Source organism: Rattus norvegicus, chromosome 9 (genome assembly GCF_021556685.1).
Source record: "Rattus norvegicus strain SHRSP/BbbUtx chromosome 9, alternate assembly SHRSP_T2T, whole genome shotgun sequence".
In the NCBI taxonomy this organism is placed as follows: Eukaryota; Metazoa; Chordata; class Mammalia; order Rodentia; family Muridae; genus Rattus; species Rattus norvegicus.
In genome coordinates this window covers 18,811,818-18,830,975 of record NC_141542.1, presented here as the reverse complement: position 1 = coordinate 18,830,975, position 19,158 = coordinate 18,811,818, and the positions used below count along the sequence as shown (strand labels likewise).

The following is a 19,158-nucleotide window of genomic DNA, read 5'->3' as shown; positions in this document are numbered from 1 at the left end:
GCACAATTTGTCCTTTTCTGGACAGTATCAGTCTGGAGATGAAACAGGCACTTTTGTCCAGTGTCTGCACAGCTGCAGAGTATTGCCTTGCCTGGAGGTAGAGATGTTCAAATTCTTCATTCAGTCCACCAAAGGGGAACTGTTAGGAGCAGATGTGTCTCAACAGAAGATAAATAACTTTAAATCTCAAATTTTGTGCCTTTTAGACGGTTTTGAAAACCAACTTTCTACAGAAAGTAATCTGGACTGTTGTCTCCAAACCCTAAATAGTATCTTGAAAGAATTATCACAAACTTGGAGCCATGAATCTGTTATTTGGCACTTCACCCACAGGTGTAATCAACCCAGAACCATGTAGTGACATCAATACTGGGCCTGGCTCTAAACCTTGTACGTCTTACATATTTTTTTTGTCAAATAATTTCTATACCAAAGCAAAGGTCTGATTATTATCTTTGTTGCCAAATGAGATTGTGACTGTGTAAGGCAATCTACCGACTTCCTCCCTGTTAAATTACACCCATTTCTAAATTCCTCAAGAAAACCACCGCAGAATAACCGCTTCCAGCCCCCCAAAATCCAGGGAATTGGGGTGACGACTCCTCCATCACTTCTTCAAGCTGTATAAGGGCGTTGAGATATCCTTGGGGGTAAGGGGTAGGAAGAAAGAAGCAAACGCTGTAGCAGATGTGTCCTGACTAGACCCAGCTAAATGTCCTGGAGACCAGTTTTCCAAGTAGGCACACTCAGCAACATACAACAATCAAGACTAAGTTTTCAGAGTTGTAGGAAGTTGGTGATGATTTCACAGTGATGAACATACTATCATTACTATTTTCATTGATATTGCCATTAACTACATCACTGAGCTTGATTGGATTATGTTCTTTATGTATTTTCTTAACTATTTCCTTCAGCTAACCATTGGGCCTTTTGATCCGATGCAGAGTGACGATATCACGTTTCCTTCTCTCTGTCAGATGGCCCCTAAAGACACAACACTAGCCTGTGGCATGGTCTCTTTGATGGTTCATTGTAGGTGGACTCGGGCGGGGCTGGTCATCTCAGAGAATGAAAAAGGTATTAGATTCCTTTCAGACTTGAGGAGAGAAATGGAGAAGAACAATGTGTGTGCTGCCTTTGTGCAAATGATCAGAGTCAACTTTACTTTCCACTTGAGTGATTCATTCATCTACCATAGCCCAATCATGAGGGAAACGGCAAATGTCGTCATTGTTTTTGGTGACACTGAGTCTTCTATAGGAACAGTATTTATGCGATGGGAACATATATTCCCATGGAAAGTATGGATAGCCACCTCACAGTAGGATGTTACTAGCAGCACGAGACACTTCATCCTGGACTCTTTCCATGGAACTCTCATTTTTTCACAACATCATCCAGATATTTCTGCTTTTAAAGATTTTATTAAGAATGTAAAACCTTCCAATAACCCAGATGACGCTTTCCTTTCAGAAATATGGACTTTATATTTTAATTGTCCAGTCGCAGGGTATTCCTGTAAAACAAGAAAGAACTGTTCATCTAAAGGATCCTTGGCCTTGTTGCCTTGGGATCGCTTTGACGTGAAATTGAGTGAGGGGAGCTACCACATATATAATGCAGTTTATGCTGTGGCCCACGGCCTCCATGAGATGCTATTAAAAGATGTAGATATGAAACCAGTGGACAGTAGCAAAGGACAGTTTATTCATCCCTGGCAGGTAATGGGTCATTTGTCACTCATGTAAGGGTTCCATAGTGTTGTGGAAGACACATTTTAAAATCTTCCTAAATACCTCCTTTCATGCACCTTTCACATTTTGCTTAAAGCAACTCTAGTTGGAAATAAAAAAAAATCATATGCCAGATAAATAGAAGATATGCTTTATAACTGGAGATCAAATCTCACTGTCCACAGGGTTTCAATACATAAACACTTACAAACACACACACACACACACACACACACACACACACACACACACACAGGAGTCACCCTTTTACTGGGAATTTTTAGTAAGAGCTATGAGTGAACTGGTAACTGAAAACACTTGACTGAAAGCACTATAATTCAGAATTTACTCAAAGTGTGTCAGTAAATAATGTAAAATATAAGGGAGTAATGAATAAATTTTGTGTACTTTTGGAAGTTCTTTGAACTTCCAAAAATAACTGGGTTTAAACATTTGTGATGGTAGTCATCTCCATTATTTCACTCGAATCTTCTGCCTATAATAACATAATAAAATTTTATACAATTGTTACATATATAATATTTTTAATATTTAATGTTTATTATTTAAATAAAATGTTTTATATTTGGAAACTATATATTTTATCTTATTGGAGTGATTAAGAAATCTGATTGTTGGCTGCCGCTGCAGAGAGCCCCTGGGCAGCACCCCACGAGCGAACCTGAGCCTCGGGACCACAGGTAAGACCAAATTTTCTGCTGCAAGAAAGCTGCCTGGTGAGCTTGGGACACACGGAAGCAGAATTTCTCTAGGACCAGGCACATTCTGTGTTTACCGGAAGTCCCACACCCGCGGATCCCGGCCCGCAGCCGCTCTCTGCTCCCAGACCCGGTGAGAGAGAGACCCAACCGCCTGGTCAGGTGGGCACTCCTGAGGCTGCAGAGCGGAAGAGACCACCAACACTGCTCACCCCTGCCCACATCCCTGGCCCAAGAGGAAACTGTATAAGGCCTCTGGGCTCCCGTGGGGGAGGGCCCAGGAGCAGCAGGACACCTGCCTGAGACACCGCCGGAACCTGAAAGAAACAGACCAGATAAACAGTTCTCTGCACCCAAATCCCGTGGGAGGGAGAGCTAAACCTTCAGAGAGGCAGACAAGCCTGGGAAACCAGAAGAGACTGCTCCCTGCACACACATCTCGGACGCCAGAGGAAAAAGCCAAAGACCATCTGGAACCCTGGTGCACTGAAGCTCCCGGAAGGGGCGGCACAGGTCTTCCTGGTTGCTGCCGCTGCAGAGAGCCCCTGGGCAGCACCCCACGAGCAAACCTGAACCTCGGGACCACAGGTAAGACCAAATTTTCTGCTGCAAGAAAGCTGCCTGGTGTACTCAAGACACAGGCCCACAGGAACAGCTGAAGACCTGTAGAGAGGAAAAACTACACGCCCGAAAGCAGAACACTCTGTCCCCATAACTGACTGAAAGAGAGGAAAACAGGTCTACAGCACTCCTGACACACAGGCTTATAGGACAGTCTAGCCACTGTCAGAAATAGCAAAACAAAGTAACACTAGAGATAATCTGATGGCGAGAGGCAAGCGCAGGAACCCAAGCAACAGAAACCAAGACTACATGCCATCATCAGAGCCCAAATCTCCCACCAAAACAAACATGGAATATCCAAACACACCAGAAAAGCAAGATCTAGTTTCAAAATCATATTTGATCATGATGCTGGAGGACTTCAAGAAAGACATGAACACACTTAGGGAAACACAGGAAAACATTAATAAACAAGTAGAAGCCTACAGAGAGGAATCACAAAAATCCCTGAAAGAATTCCAGGAAAACACAATCAAACAGTTGAAGGAATTAAAAATGGAAATAGAAGCAATCAAGAAAGAACACATGGAACCAACCCTGGATATAGAAAACCAAAAGAAGAGACAAGGAGCTGTAGATACAAGCTTCACCAACAGAATACAAGAGATGGAAGAGAGAATCTCAGGAGCAGAAGATTCCATAGAAATCATTGACTCAACTGTCAAAGATAATGTAAAGCGGAAAAAGCTACTGGTCCAAAACATACAGGAAATCCAGGACTCAATGAGAAGATCAAACCTAAGGATAATAGGTATAGAAGAGAGTGAAGACTCCCAGCTCAAAGGACCAGTAAATATCTTCAACAAAATCATAGAAGAAAACCTCCCTAACCTAAAAAAAGAGATACCCATAGACATACAAGAAGCCTACAGAACTCCAAATAGATTGGACCAGAAAAGAAACACCTCCCGTCACATAATTGTCAAAACACCAAACGCACAAAATAAAGAAAGAATATTAAAAGCAGTAAGGGAAAAAGGTCAAGTAACATATAAAGGGAGACCTATCAGAATCACACCAGACTTCTCGCCAGAAACTATGAAGGCCAGAAGATCCTGGACTGATGTCATACAGACCCTAAGAGAACACAAATGCCAGCCCAGGTTACTGTATCCAGCAAAACTCTCAATTAACATAGATGGAGAAACCAAGATATTCCATGACAAAACCAAATTTACACAATATCTTTCTACAAATCCAGCACTACAAAGGATAATAAATGGTAAAGCCCAACATAAGGAGGCAAGCTATACCCTAGAAGAAGCAAGAAACTAATCGTCTTGGCAACAAAACAAAGAGAATGAAAGCACACAAACATAACCTCACATCCAAATATGAATATAAAGGGAAACAATAATCACTATTCCTTAATATCTTTCAATATCAATGGCCTCAACTCCCCAATAAAAAGACATAGATTAACAAACTGGATACGCAACGAGGACCCTGCATTCTGCTGCCTACAGGAAACACACCTCAGAGACAAAGACAGACACTACCTCAGAGTGAAAGGCTGGAAAACAACTTTCCAAGCAAATGGTCAGAAGAAGCAAGCTGGAGTAGCCATTCTAATATCAAATAAAATCAATTTCCAACTAAAAGTCATCAAAACAGATAAGGAAGGACACTTCATATTCATCAAAGGAAAAATCCACCAAGATGAACTCTCAATCCTAAATATCTATGCCCCAAATACAAGGGCACCTACATACGTAAAAGAAACCTTACTAAAGCTCAAAACACACATTGCACCTCACACAATAATAGTGGGAGATTTCAACACCCCACTCTCATCAATGGACAGATCATGGAAACAGAAATTAAACAGTGATGTCGACAGACTAAGAGAAGTCATGAGCCAAATGGACTTAACGGATATTTATAGAACATTCTATCCTAAAGCAAAAGGATATACCTTCTTCTCAGCTCCTCATGGTACTTTCTCCAAAATTGACTATATAATTGGTCAAAAAACGGGCCTCAACAGGTACAGAAAGATAGAAATAATCCCATGCGTGCTATCGGACCACCACGGCCTAAAACTGGTCTTCAATAACAATAAGGGAAGAATGCCCACATATACGTGGAAATTGAACAATGCTCTACTCAATGATAACCTGGTCAAGGAAGAAATAAAGAAATAAATTAAAAACTTTTTAGAATTTAATGAAAATGAAGATACAACATACTCAAACTTATGGGACACAATGAAAGCTGTGCTAAGAGGAAAACTCATAGCGCTGAGTGCCTGCAGAAAGAAACAGGAAAGAGCATATGTCAGCAGCTTGACAGCACACCTAAAAGCTCTAGAACAAAAAGAAGCAAATACACCCAGGAGGAGTAGAAGGCAGGAAATAATCAAACTCAGAGCTGAAATCAACCAAGTAGAAACAAAAAGGACCATAGAAAGAATCAACAGAACCAAAAGTTGGTTCTTTGAGAAAATCAACAAGATAGATAAACCCTTAGCCAGACTAACGAGAGGACACAGAGAGTGTGTCCAAATTAACAAAATCAGAAATGAAAAGGGAGACATAACTACAGATTCGGAGGAAATTCAAAAAATCATCAGATCTTACTATAAAAACCTATATTCAACAAAATTTGAAAATCTTCAGGAAATGGACAATTTCCTAGACAGATACCAGGTATCGAAGTTAAATCAGGAACAGATAAACCAGTTAAACAACCCCATAACTCCTAAGGAAATAGAAGCAGTCATTAAAGGTCTCCCAACCAAAAAGAGCCCAGGTCCAGACGGGTTTAGTGCAGAATTCTATCAAACCTTCATAGAAGACCTCATACCAATATTATCCAAACTATTCCACAAAATTGAAACAGATGGAGCCCTACCGAATTCCTTCTATGAAGCCACAATTACTCTTATACCTAAACCACACAAAGACACAACAAAGAAAGAGAACTTCAGACCAATTTCCCTTATGAATATCGACGCAAAAATACTCAATAAAATTCTGGCAAACCGAATTCAAGAGCACATCAAAACAATCATCCACCATGATCAAGTAGGCTTCATCCCAGGCATGCAGGGATGGTTTAATATACGGAAAACCATCAACGTGATCCATTATATAAACAAACTGAAAGAACAGAACCACATGATCATTTCATTAGATGCTGAGAAAGCATTTGACAAAATTCAACACCCTTCATGATAAAAGTCCTGGAAAGAATAGGAATTCAAGGCCCATACCTAAACATAGTAAAAGCCATATACAGCAAACCAGTTGCTAACATTAAACTAAATGGAGAGAAACTTGAAGCAATCCCACTAAAATCAGGGACTAGACAAGGCTGCCCACTCTCTCCCTACTTATTCAATATAGTTCTTGAAGTTCTAGCCAGAGCAATCAGACAACAAAAGGAGATCAAAGGGATACAGATCGGAAAAGAAGAGGTCAAAATATCACTATTTGCAGATGACATGATAGTATATTTAAGTGATCCCAAAAGTTCCACCAGAGAACTACTAAAGCTGATAAACAACTTCAGCAAAGTGGCTGGGTATAAAATTAACTCAAATAAATCAGTTGCCTTCCTCTATACAAAAGAGAAACAAGCCGAGAAAGAAATTAGGGAAACGACACCCTTCATAATAGACCCAAATAATATAAAGTACCTCAGTGTGACTTTAACCAAGCAAGTAAAAGATCTGTACAATAAGAACTTCAAGACACTGAGGAAAGAAATTGAAGAAGACCTCAGAAGATGGAAAGATCTCCCATGCTCATGGATTGGCAGGATTAATATGGTAAAAATGGCCATTTTACCAAAAGCAATCTACAGATTCAATGCCATCCCCATCAAAATACCAATCCAATTCTTCAAAGAGTTAGACAGAACAATTTGCAAATTCATCTGGAATAACAAAAAACCCAGGATAGCTAAAGCTATCCTCAACAATAAAAGGACTTCAGGGGGAATCACTATCCCTGAACTCAAGCAGTATTACAGAGCAATAGTGATAAAAACTGCATGGTATTGGTACAGAGACAGACAGATAGACCAATGGAATAGAATTGAAGACCCAGAAATGAACGCACACACCTATGGTCACTTGATTTTTGACAAAGGAGCCAAAACCATCCAATGGAAAAAAGATAGTATTTTCAGCAAATGGTGCTGGTTCAACTGGAGGGCAACATGTAGAAGAATGCAGATCGATCCATCCTTATCACCCTGTACAAAGCTTAAGTCCAAGTGGATCAAGGACCTCCACATCAAACCAGACACACTCAAACTAATAGAAGAAAAACTAGGGAAGCATCTTGAACACATGGGCACTGGAAAAAATTTCCTGAACAAAACACCAATGGCTTATGCTCTAAGATCAAGAATCGACAAATGGGATCTCATAAAACTGCAAAGCTTCTGTAAGGCAAAGGACACTGTGGTTAGGACAAAACGGCAACCAACAGATTGGGAAAAGATCTTTACCAATCCTACAACAGATAGAGGCCTTATTTCCAAAATATACAAAGAACTCAAGAAGTTAGACCGCAGGGAAACAAATAACCCTATTAAAAAATGGGGTTCAGAGCTAAACAAAGAATTCACAGCTGAGGAATGCCGAATGGCTGAGAAACACCTAAAGAAATGTTCAACATCTTTAGTCATAAGGGAAATGCAAATCAAAACAACCCTGAGATTTCACCTCACACCAGTGCGATTGGCTAAGATCAAAAACTCAGGTGACAGCAGATGCTGGCGAGGATGTGGAGAAAGAGGAACACTCCTCCATTGTTGGTGGGATTGCAGACTGGTAAAACCATTCTGGAAATCAGTCTGGAGGTTCCTCAGAAAATTGGACATTGAACTGCCTGAGGATCCAGCTATACCTCTCTTGGGCATATACCCAAAAGATGCCTCAACATATAAAAGAGACACGTGCTCCACTATGTTCATCGCAGCCTTATTTATAATAGCCAGAAGCTGGAAAGAACCCAGATGCCCTTCAACAGAGGAATGGATACAGAAAATGTGGTACATCTACACAATGGAATATTACTCAGCTATCAAAAACAACGAGTTTATGAAATTCGTAGGCAAATGGTTGGAACTGGAAAATATCATCCTGAGTGAGCTAACCCAATCACAGAAAGACATACATGGTATGCACTCATTGATAAGTGGCTATTAGCCCAAATGCTTGAATTACCCTAGATCCCTAGAACAAACGAAACTCAAGACGGATGATCAAAATGTGAATGCTTCACTCCTTCTTTAAATGAGGAAAAAGAATACCCTTGGCAGGGAAGGGAGAGGCAAAGATTAAAACAGAGACTGAAGGAACACCCATTCAGAGCCTGCCCCACATGTGGCCCATACATATACAGCCACCCAATTAGACAAGATGGATGAAGCAAAGAAGTGCAGACCGACAGGAGCCGGATGTAGATCGCTCCTGAGAGACACAGCCAGAATACAGCAAATATAGAGGCGAATGCCAGCAGCAAACCACTGAACTGAGAATAGGTCCCCTATTGAAGGAATCAGAGAAAGAACTGGAAGAGCTTGAAGGGGCTCGAGACCCCAAAAGTACAACAATGCCAAGCAACCAGAGCTTCCAGGGACTAAGCCACTACCTAAAGACTATACATGGACTGACCCTGGACTCTGACCCCATAGGTAGCAATGAATATCCTAGTAAGAGCACCAGTGGAAGGGGAAGCCCTGGGTCCTGCTAAGACTGAACCCACAGTGAACTAGTCTATGGGGGGAGGGCGGCAATGGGGGGAGGGTTGGGAGGGGAACACCCATAAGGAAGGGGAGGGGGGAGGGGGATGTTTGCCCGGAAACCGGGAAAGGGAATAACACTTGAAATGTATATAAGAAATACTCAAGTTAATAAAAAAAAAAAAAAAAAAAGATGCCTCCACGAGATGAGAGGAGGTTTAAGACCTTGAAGTTGACCTGACAGCTACTCAGGACTGGTTCATTGCTTTTCTGCACTAAGAGGATTTAGAACATATGAAGGAGATTGTAGTTCTGGAAACCCTGGAGGATATCGACAAGAACGGGGATGGTTTTGTGGACCAGGATGAGTACATTGTGGACATCTTTTTCTCACGAGGACAATTGCCCTGAGACAGACTGGGTTTTGTCTGGGGAGCAGTTCAATGATTTCCCAGATCTGAACAAGGATGGGAAGCTGGACTAGGATGAGATTCACCATTGGATCCTTCCTCAGGACTATGACCATGCAAAGGCTGAAGCCCGGCATCTGGTGTATGAGTCAGACAAAAACAAGCATGAGATGCTGTCCATGGAGTAGATTCTAGACAACTGGACCATGTTTGTGGGAAGCCAAGCCACTGACATGGAAGATCTTACCAAAAATCATGATGAATTTTGAAAGACAGTCATCCTCATGTGGCCAACGGTCACAGGCTTCCTGCGGATGTTCTGGGTTATTGCTGTATTTGTCAAGTATATAGCAGTTGTGTCCCTAAACAATGAGAAACCTTTCTAAAAAAATCATAAATTGCACCAAACAATAATAGTAGGAGATTTAAACACCCTACTTTCATCAATGGACAGATCAGGGAAACAGAAATTAAACAGAGACATAGAAAGACTAACAGAAGTTATGAAACAAATGAATTTAACATATATTTATAGAACATTCCACCCTAAAACCAAAGGATATACCTTCTTCTCTGCATCTCATGGTACCTTCTCCAAAATTGACCATATTATCGGTCACAAAAGAAGCCTCAACATGTACAGGAAGATAGAAATAATCCCATGCATCCTTTCAAAACACCACGGACTAAGGCTGCTGATCAATAACAACAAATAGGACAGAAAGCCCACATATACGTGGAAGTTGAAGTCAATGACAACTTGGTCATTGGAGACATAAGAAAGAAATTAAAGATTTCTTAGAATTTAATGAAAATGAAGATACAACATACCCAAACTTATGGGACACAATAAAAGCAGCGCTAAGAGGAAAACTCATAGCTCTGAGTGCCTGCAAAAAGAAACAAGAGAGAGCATATCTCAGCAGCTTGACAGCACACCTCAAAGCTCTAGAAAACAATTAAATAAACCCTAGAGGAGTAGAAGGCAGGAAATAATCAAACTCAGGGCTGAAATCAAACAAGAAGAAACAAAACCGAGGATCAAAAGAATCAGCAAACCCAGGAACTTGTTCTTTGAGAAAATCAACAAGATAAATAAACACTTAGCCATACTAACCAGAGGTCACAGAGAATATATCCAAATTAATAAAATCAGAAATAAAAGGGAGACATAACAACAAATTCTGAAGAAATTAAAAAGATCATCAGATCCTACTACAAAAACATATATTCAACAAAACTGGAAAATGTGGAGGAAATGGACAATTTTCTATACAGATACCAGGTACCACAGTGAAATCAGGAACAAATAAACCATCTAAACAACCCCATAACTCATAAAGAAATAGAAACTGTTATTAAACATCTCCCATCCAAAAGGAGCCCAGAACCAGATGGATTTAGTGCAGAATTCTATCAGAACTTCATAGAAGACTTCATACCAATACTGCCCAAATTATTCCGCAAAATAGAAACAGACAGAGCACTACCAAATTCCTTCTATAAAGCCACAATTACTCTTATACCTAAACAACACAAAGAAACAACAAAGATAGAGTAATTCAGACCAATTTGATTTATGAATATTGATGAAAAAATGCTCAATAAAATTCTTGCAAACTGAGTCCAAGAACACATCCAAACAATCATCCATCATGATCAAGTTGGCCTCATGGCAAGGATGCAGGGATGGTTTAATATACAGAAATCCATCAACAAAATTCACCATATAAACAAACTCATAGGAAAAAAACCCACATGATCATTTCATTAGATGCTGAGAAATCATTTGACAAAATTCAGTAACCTTTCATTAATAAAGTCCTGGAAAGATCAGGAGGATGCCCTACTTAATATATAAAAGGGAAAGAAATTTATTATTTTATATATGCCCTGTAGTTGGTCTCTATGTTCCCAAGAAAAAGGAGTTTTTATTGCAAAAAAAATAGGATTATAGACCATTGATTTTGTGAAATACATGGATATGTAATTGGAAACAATGTCAGCTGTCAAAAACTGCACACTAATCAACTATTTCTCGGTTTTATACACTCAGAGGTATAGAAGAAACATATTGGCCTCCACAAAAAGGGAAAAGCTTAAGAATCGAAATGTATGTCACATGCATTGTCTCGGCTAGTAGATTTACTTTTAAGAAAAAACTGCCCCCTCCTTGGCCCCTAGAGATTTGGGTGCTAAGAAAAATCTGTTCTCCAATTCAGGGTTGTAAGCAACTCTCCCCAGCAAAAGCATTGTTGACTTCTAATGAAGCAGAGAGACATATCTAGCTTTGAAATAGAGGTTGCCAAATGGTATTCCCAGTGACACATGGGAGACTGGAGGAAAGGGTCCCCACAGAAATTCATCACTTTGTGGAGAGCTGGTTAGTAGGTAGGCCATAGAACTTTCCAGTGACATCATCAGTAAGCCCTTCACTGGACACTCTATTGTATCTAAGAGATCCCTAGAATCTTCAGTGATGTCACCAGTGTTGTGGTGACACCAACTGCCTTTGGGATATTACTTCAGTTCCCTTTGGGTTCACAAGCAGGCATGTTTCGCCAGCTGCTCAGGCTATTTCGGAAGGAAAGGGGAGATCAAGGAGAGACCACACCAGGTCAGAGGGAAGCTGACCCCCTCTCTAGTGAAACAGGAAGGAGGAAATCATTCTGCGGAAGGCTTGGTGAGTCCTGGGCAGAGTTGGGGAACATCCTCAAGGAGGTAGGTTTGAGATGTGCCTTCTAAGACTAGGCCTTACAAGCAGGAGCCTTGGGATTTCTCAAAGGCAAACCAAGAGTCAGGAGTTCCAAACTTTAATTTGAGAGAAAGCCAGGAAGTGGTAAGCCTTCAGTGTCTTTTCTTGAAGCTTTTTAAATGTGAGTGTCAATGAATGGCAGGAGGAGGCACTGTGAGATTAACAATGTGACCATCCATGGTTGGGAGTTGAAGCACTTCATCCTCTAGATTACTGTAGGTTACATAAGTCTCTGATGGCGAGAACAAGGAAGGATGCACCCCTAGTCATGAATTGAGTTCTCAGGCACTTTGAGCTGCAACACAGATGATTAGAGCTTGATGGTGCTAAGCATTATGAACTCCAGGATTAACTGCACCACATCTGATATGAGACAACAATGTCCCAGATGTTTATGTATCAGTCAGGTTATACTGTTCAGGGTGCGGGGTCCTGTAATAGTGAGTGTGGCACGTGTATGGCATTAGAGGTTGGGAAGAGGGACATAGCTTAAGAATCCACCTTTAAGAAAGCTTTTCTGCTCTTCCAGGGATTCACCCAGTCTCTACTATTTCCCCTTCCTCAACCTCCTTTTGGGATTCAGAATGATCTTTTCTGCCTGTGGGCCATCAAATATGCAAATTCACTTGGGTTTATCTATCTACAGGTTTTGGTAGGAAGGCATCATCCCAAAATGTCATCAGTCAGCAAGAGGAGTGTCTAAAGGAACTGGAGGAACTCAAATTTGAAATCCAGAAATGTCAATTCGAGAGGGATGAACTTTATCAAATCCTGGATCTTTATATCTATGATGAGTGGGACCACAGGTAGTCATTATGCCCAGTAACCTGTTCACATTCTTGTGCTCTCTTTCTGCTAACCCGATATTTCCTCATAGCACGAGAGAGTTTCACCTCTCATCCTGGATTTTAAGGAGATTTGGCAGGCATTACCTTTGAGATAAGCTAGGTGCTGTGTGTTTAGGGTCAGCCTTTTTGTACTTGACTCTGAGCTCCTTGGATTAGCGTTGGTTCTGTCAGCAGCTGGAAGGACCTGGTCACACTTGCTGCAACTGTGTGTGTGAATGAAATGCCTGCACGTCATCACTCTTTCCTCTGAATTTGTTCATTATACACTGATTCTATGGCACCTCCATGGATGTAGTTGGCATTCTAAATGTGTTTGGATATGGGTTGCTATGTATGTATGTTGAAGTATATGTGGTGTTTTACTCAGGATCAGGACATCTGGGACCTTTGATGGGGTCTGAGGATTTGGTTGATCAACAGAGTGCAGGTCATGATAGTGATGAGTACGTGGAGGCCCACACTGATCAAAAGAGCACTTTGCTCCTTCTGTATACCTTGGTGGCACACAGGACTCTCCTGACGGGAGGAGGTGCTATAAATCCTCTTCCCTGTCAAACTTAGTTATGCCCTCTGAGAATTCATGTAACGATAGAAACCAAGGATTGAGTATACCTGCTTTCAAAACAAGAGAAATGTCATCACAGCTTTCTCTTGGGCCCAAAGCTGTGGCACAGACTGGAGCAATCTTCTTCCTGAACTAGTCAATTCCATCATGCTCACCTGGCCAGCTCTTGAAGGTCAGGTCCCTCCAACTGGTACCGTGGCTCTGTTCTCCTGTGCCCAGGATAATAAGTTTAATCAGTACAACTATTTCAAAGGAGCAAGTATGTGCTATATACTGGGTTTAAGTAATTGAGAGAACAGTCTGATTTCACCTAATTTTTTTTACCTGCTTTGATCGTTAGTTTTTTATTTTTTTAACTATCCAGTGATGGTTTATTGTGACCTAGAAAGGGTCACTGTGGGAATAAATTCTTGACAGTTGTTATTCCAAACAGGCAGGTCTCAGGCTCTGCCCACTCCTATATAGTAAGTCTTTGCAGAACCATATCTCCCCAGGCTTTTAAGGAGTCCTTACTTCAAAACAAAATTTGCTTATTTACATGGAAATATTTTCTGTGGATTGAGTCTCACTGTTGGGTTTTGGTCTGGTTTTTGAGTTTGCCACTTTCTTCCCTTCTACCATTCCTTGAATTTGAACTTTTTACTATATATTTTTTATTTACACTTCACCTAATTCTGAAATCATGAGTTCAAAACATTATTTGTTCCTTTGGCCATGACCTAACCCAGGCTGGATGTCGAATTGCCAGTACTTCAATCCGAACATGAGATGAGAATGATGGCTATGCAAATGATGACCAACTCAATAAGTGATGCCATGGAGAGGTACAAGGAGCTCATACAAGTGAACAGTTCCTACCGGTGAGTCGCTGACAGAGATGAGAACCCAGCACTAGGCAGGGAATGCTTCTGTCATGTATGACTTTGAACAAAAGTCAGGGCTCTGGTTCCATGGTGTCTGACTCTTAACAAGAAGCCTGCCTCCTGGCAAGTGTCTTAGATTTGTAGCTCTTGGACTCAGTTGTCCTACATGTGAAGGGTGTAGAAGACCCTCCAATTGTTATTTTCCCCAATAAGGATCCTCTAGATAGAAAAGGTTTGCACCATGATGGGAATATCAATCAACTCTGAATCTCTAGGACTCTAACAGGAGATTGTGATCCATGAGAAACACATGGAAAGACTATATAGCTATTGGGTCATCTATCCTCCCTCAGAGGGGATTTGACCTCTACTTGCAGATGATTTCAGCATACTATGGACATATGAGCTCCCTTATGGACCATTTCTTCTACCTTGATTTATTTAAACCGTCTTAGTGTCAGGATTTTCAGAAGTACTTTCATTCACAGGGAATGTGTCCTCTGGATTTGACCTCCTCTAATTGGTGCTAACTTGTATAGTGTCGCTCTAGTCTGGGGATTTCTGGGGATGAGGACCCTTGAAGGGATGATTGTACTTGCAAGAGTGACAGGCAAATAGAAGCTGGCTGGGATTTACCATTTTTTGTTTGTGTTTCAGCATCAGGCACTCCCAGCTCCTGCGTGAACAAACTCAATTGAAGAACAATATACAGATTTTGCTGAATGAGAAGAGAAAACTGCTGGTGGAGCAGACTGAACTGCCAGCATCCTCTGTGGAGGCAAAGAGGTTCTGTGAAGAGGCCAGAATGAACATCTGTGACCCCAGTGCCAAGCAACAGCAGGTAGGGTTAGGACTCAGGGTCAGGCTGTCCTCATGTCTTACCATAAACATAGTCAACCAATGTAACTGTTTATTGACGGATCTATGTCCTGACCTAGGTCTCATCCAAGTGTTCATTTATGTGATGGTTTACAAGGCTTTCTGTGGAGAGAGCCCATCTTCAAGAAACTGCATGTTTGGAAAGCAAATCCTCCTGCTCTTCGAGAATCTGCAGTTTATTAAGGGAGATGGGTTGATCACACATCACAGCACTACATGCCATATGTGTGGAGGGTGCTATGTGGGTGCCCCTCTTTAGACTAGAGCAGGGCTTTGAGGGATGAAGCAAAAGCCCAGAGCCCATTTTCTTTGCAGGGGTCCTGTGAGATTCCAGGAACTAAATAGTTTAGAAGGAGGAGAGCCTGGTGGAAATGCCAAAGAAATGGTTGTCATTGTCATCTTTTGGTGGATTTGTTCTTTCTTTACCATTTTCCCTGTATATCAAGACCATCTCTTCATGCTTCCTAAATCATGGTACCTGACAGAGAAAGAGTAGCAGCATGTCAGTCCTGTTTTGTTCGAGTGTTGCTGGAGAGTTCATATCTTGACGTTATACTCTGTAGATGCTTGGAAAAGCAGGGATGTGGAAAGGTGTTCTCAAAACCTGACAATTGGCATGAGAGATTTGAGACTTCAAGAACAGAGTTATCTACCCCCATTCTCATCAAGAAGAGTGCTATCTAGGCCTTTTTGTTCCTCTCAGGAGAAATGGCTGAGTAGTGATTCTCTCTTAAAATACCTGCTTTGAATAGTCTATATTATGTTGTTCCTCCAGTATGATGGGATTTTCATTGTTTTCTGCCGACTTGCGATTTTTGGGGTGTGTGTGTGTGTGTGTGTGTGTGTGTGTGTGTGTGTGTGTGTCTGTTTGTGCTTGTTTGTGTGTGTGTCTGTATGGGTGTGTGATAGAGTATGTGTGTGTGAGTGGGTGTATGTGTGTGTGAGTGTGTGTATGTGTGTATGTGTGTACCAGCTGTGGCTCAGCATGTTTATGCTCATGTTGTGGGTTTAATTCTGGATGATTTTCCAAGTGTTTCTAGTGTGGGTTCTTTTGTGTGTGTGTGTGTGTGTGTGTGTGTGTGTGTGTGTGTGTGTGTATGTATGTGTGTGTGTGTGTGTGTTTCCCTGTGCATAATTGCACAGGTGAGTCTGTATTGCCCTGTTTCATGAGAAAAAGAATCTAAGAGTTCACTTTGCCTCCATGAATATCAAATATAGCACCCCAATCACTTGGAATCTCCACCTAGCTCTGTACAGCAAAAGAACCCAAAACACGTGTAAAGTTAGATTTTCAAGTGATTAGGGAAAAATGACTGGTCTGCATCAAAATCCTTTGGAGCACATCAAAGGAATGGAGTACATGGAGGTAAGGGGGGCTGCTTTATAAAATCCATTGATTTATGATCCTTCTCTGTCCTTTGTGAATGGTGAAAGCCCACTGGAAGGTTGTGTCACTCCCTGTGTCTTCTCCAAGGTTGCTTTCCACATTGCCTGCTACCATTTCTTTCCAGCTACCTTGTCCATGACAGGATATGTATAATCCTCAGGATTTCTTTGTATTTTGTACTTCTTTCTTCCTGTTAACTCTCTGATAAGATCTGAGAACATTTTCTCTTCTGTCTTCTCACAAATTGCATTACAATAAGCATAGTCTTACAGGGGTGCTGTTACGTATCTCCATCACAATAAACTTTACTGTTCCTTGTGTATGCTGTGAGGATTTGCTGTGAGCACATTCTCAGTGATTACAGGATCTGTTCAGTGAGAATGGATTTGAAGTGAGATGGCTTCTCTGTGTATTTGCAGATTCAGTGGTTACAAATTGAACCTACGCAGGTTCCTTCAGTGCTAACATAATCAGAACTTTCACCACATATCTGGACATGTTCTCCAGAAGGAATCCACATGGTATTCTAGGTTGCTCATACCATTCTTGAACTCAGATTCAGACCCAGCTACAATGTTATTATTCAATATAATAAACCTGGACCAGTGACAAAATATGCTCATTTTTCTCTTAACCCCAGTACAGTGCATATTCCACAGTTCAAATTCTAGCAGTTTGAAAAGCTGAGATATAAATCCAAGCCCAGGTACTCTATGACACTTGGGGATGCAGGGACTGACCTCAGCTGACAGGTCATGCTGGATTATCCAACTGAACAGAGCTGATGTAAGAGGGAGAGCTGAATTGACAACCACTCACTAAACCTTTATTCCCTTGCTCTGCTAGGTCTGAAGTTCTCCAGCAGAAACTCGAACATGACACAGACCAGGACAAGATCTCTCTTGGAGAGAAGATCTACAGGAGGAGAACTAAGTGTGCACAGCAAATACACCACTATTGTATCTCATCTGTAATGTCCATAGCAATTGTGGACTGCATTTTCCTCCTTTAGTTTAACTTCTTTGGATTGAATAGGCCTTACTTTCACCTCAGCTCTCTCCAGCAAGTGTATACTTTTGGAGGAACTCAGAGAAGTGTTGATGCACATCAATCAAGAGCTGCTGGTCATCCAGAAAGACTGTGCACGTGTAAATTTGTACTTGTCCTGATGGGTCATCCAGAAGAGTTTCATGGAGATTAGTTCACAACATTGGACAGACAATGAAACAAAGTCTGTAATATCATTTATACTCAGTATTGGTAGGCTTTTTCCTTAATACCCCCACTCCAACAAAACAGACCTACTTCCACTACTCTTGAAAATATTATTACCATCAGTAACTGCTTGTCTACTATGTCTCCAAGGCAAGCCACAGGCTATAAGCCAATTCTGCAAAAGGAGCAGCAAAAGAATGCTTAGCGAAATTCCTCTATTTAACATTTCCTTGAGTTTTGATTATTTTGGTTATTTGGTTTTCCTTCTATTCATTTGAAGATTTGTTATTTATGTGTTGTTGTTGTTTTGTTCATTTTGTTTTCTATTTTGATAAGGATATAGACTGTATATATTGACTACCTGCATCTAGTTACTATCAAGTAAATTGGATGTATTCTGGTCAATAAAGGAGTAATCTCAAACTCTTCACTCTTAAGAACCTTCTTTATTGATCACTAATGTCAACATCTGAAGTCCCACAGCTATCAGGGAGGGATCGATCTCTGCATTCTCATGGGCACTGTGCATCAATCTTACTGAGATTCAAAGGCAATTATACAGTCACTGTTCACTGTGTTTCCAACTCTGTGAATTTCCAGTTCATCATGCATATCGTACCCACTGTGTATGCTTGCTGTCAAATATATAGTTACCTCTAACTTATACTCTGTGGATGAGCATGTTGAACAAATTAATGGGATAAACATTAATTTTTCTGTAATAGATCCTAGGACATATAAACATGGTATAAGGGATTTTAAAGCAATCAGAAATCCTGCACCCAAATCCCGGGGCAGAGGGTGTTGAACACCCAGGAATGCAGATAATCCTGAGACCACAGGAAAGAAAGCCACTTCTGACCAGCTCTTCCCATATCTCTGGCCCCATATTAATCTGCATGATGCCTCTGGAAACAGGAATAGAGGAGCAGTCAGCGGCAGGAACCTGCTTGGTTCAGCCTGGGCCCAGAATCTACCTGGGCCCTGAGCATATTTGACGAAAACTAGAGGCATACAATTCTCTGTTTCCTGATTGTGGCTTTTTTTATTTGAAGCTCTAAACACCATTTTGTTGTTGTTGAATTTTAATTGGATATTTTTCATTTCGAAGTCAAATGTTATTCCTTCCTTGTTTTCCAGAAATAAGTCTGAATACCATCGACCTCCCCCTCTTCTATAAAGGTGTTCCCTTCACCATCCAGCCACTTTCCCAGCCTAGGCAGGACCAAGGGCTGCTCATTCCATTTGTGCCCAAGAAGACCATCCTCTGATACACATGCAGATGGAGCCATGCCTCAGTCCCTGTATAGTGATTGGGTAGTGGTTTAGTCTCTGGGAACTCTGCTTGGCAGGCATGGTTGTCCTTATGGGGTTGCAAGTCCCTTCAGCTCTTTCAATCTTTTTGTAATTCCTCCAACTGAGGTCCAGTTCTCAGTTCAATGGTTTGCTGCTAGCATTCG

General features: G+C 41.1%; 1 protein-coding gene across 1 annotated transcript; it reads left to right on the top strand.

Annotated features, from left to right (window-relative positions):
• The first annotated feature begins 11,645 nt into the window (after nucleotides 1-11,645).
• Nucleotides 11,646-18,128, top strand: LOC148003395 (disks large homolog 5-like). The gene is made up of 5 exons (XM_087568583.1): nucleotides 11,646-11,869; nucleotides 12,588-12,747; nucleotides 14,083-14,214; nucleotides 14,875-15,058; nucleotides 17,330-18,128. The coding sequence occupies exons 1-5, from the start codon at nucleotides 11,740-11,742 to the stop codon at nucleotides 17,333-17,335; spliced, it is 612 nt and encodes a 203-aa protein (XP_087424709.1). The 5' UTR covers nucleotides 11,646-11,739; the 3' UTR covers nucleotides 17,336-18,128.
• Nucleotides 18,129-19,158: the final 1,030 nt, after the last annotated feature.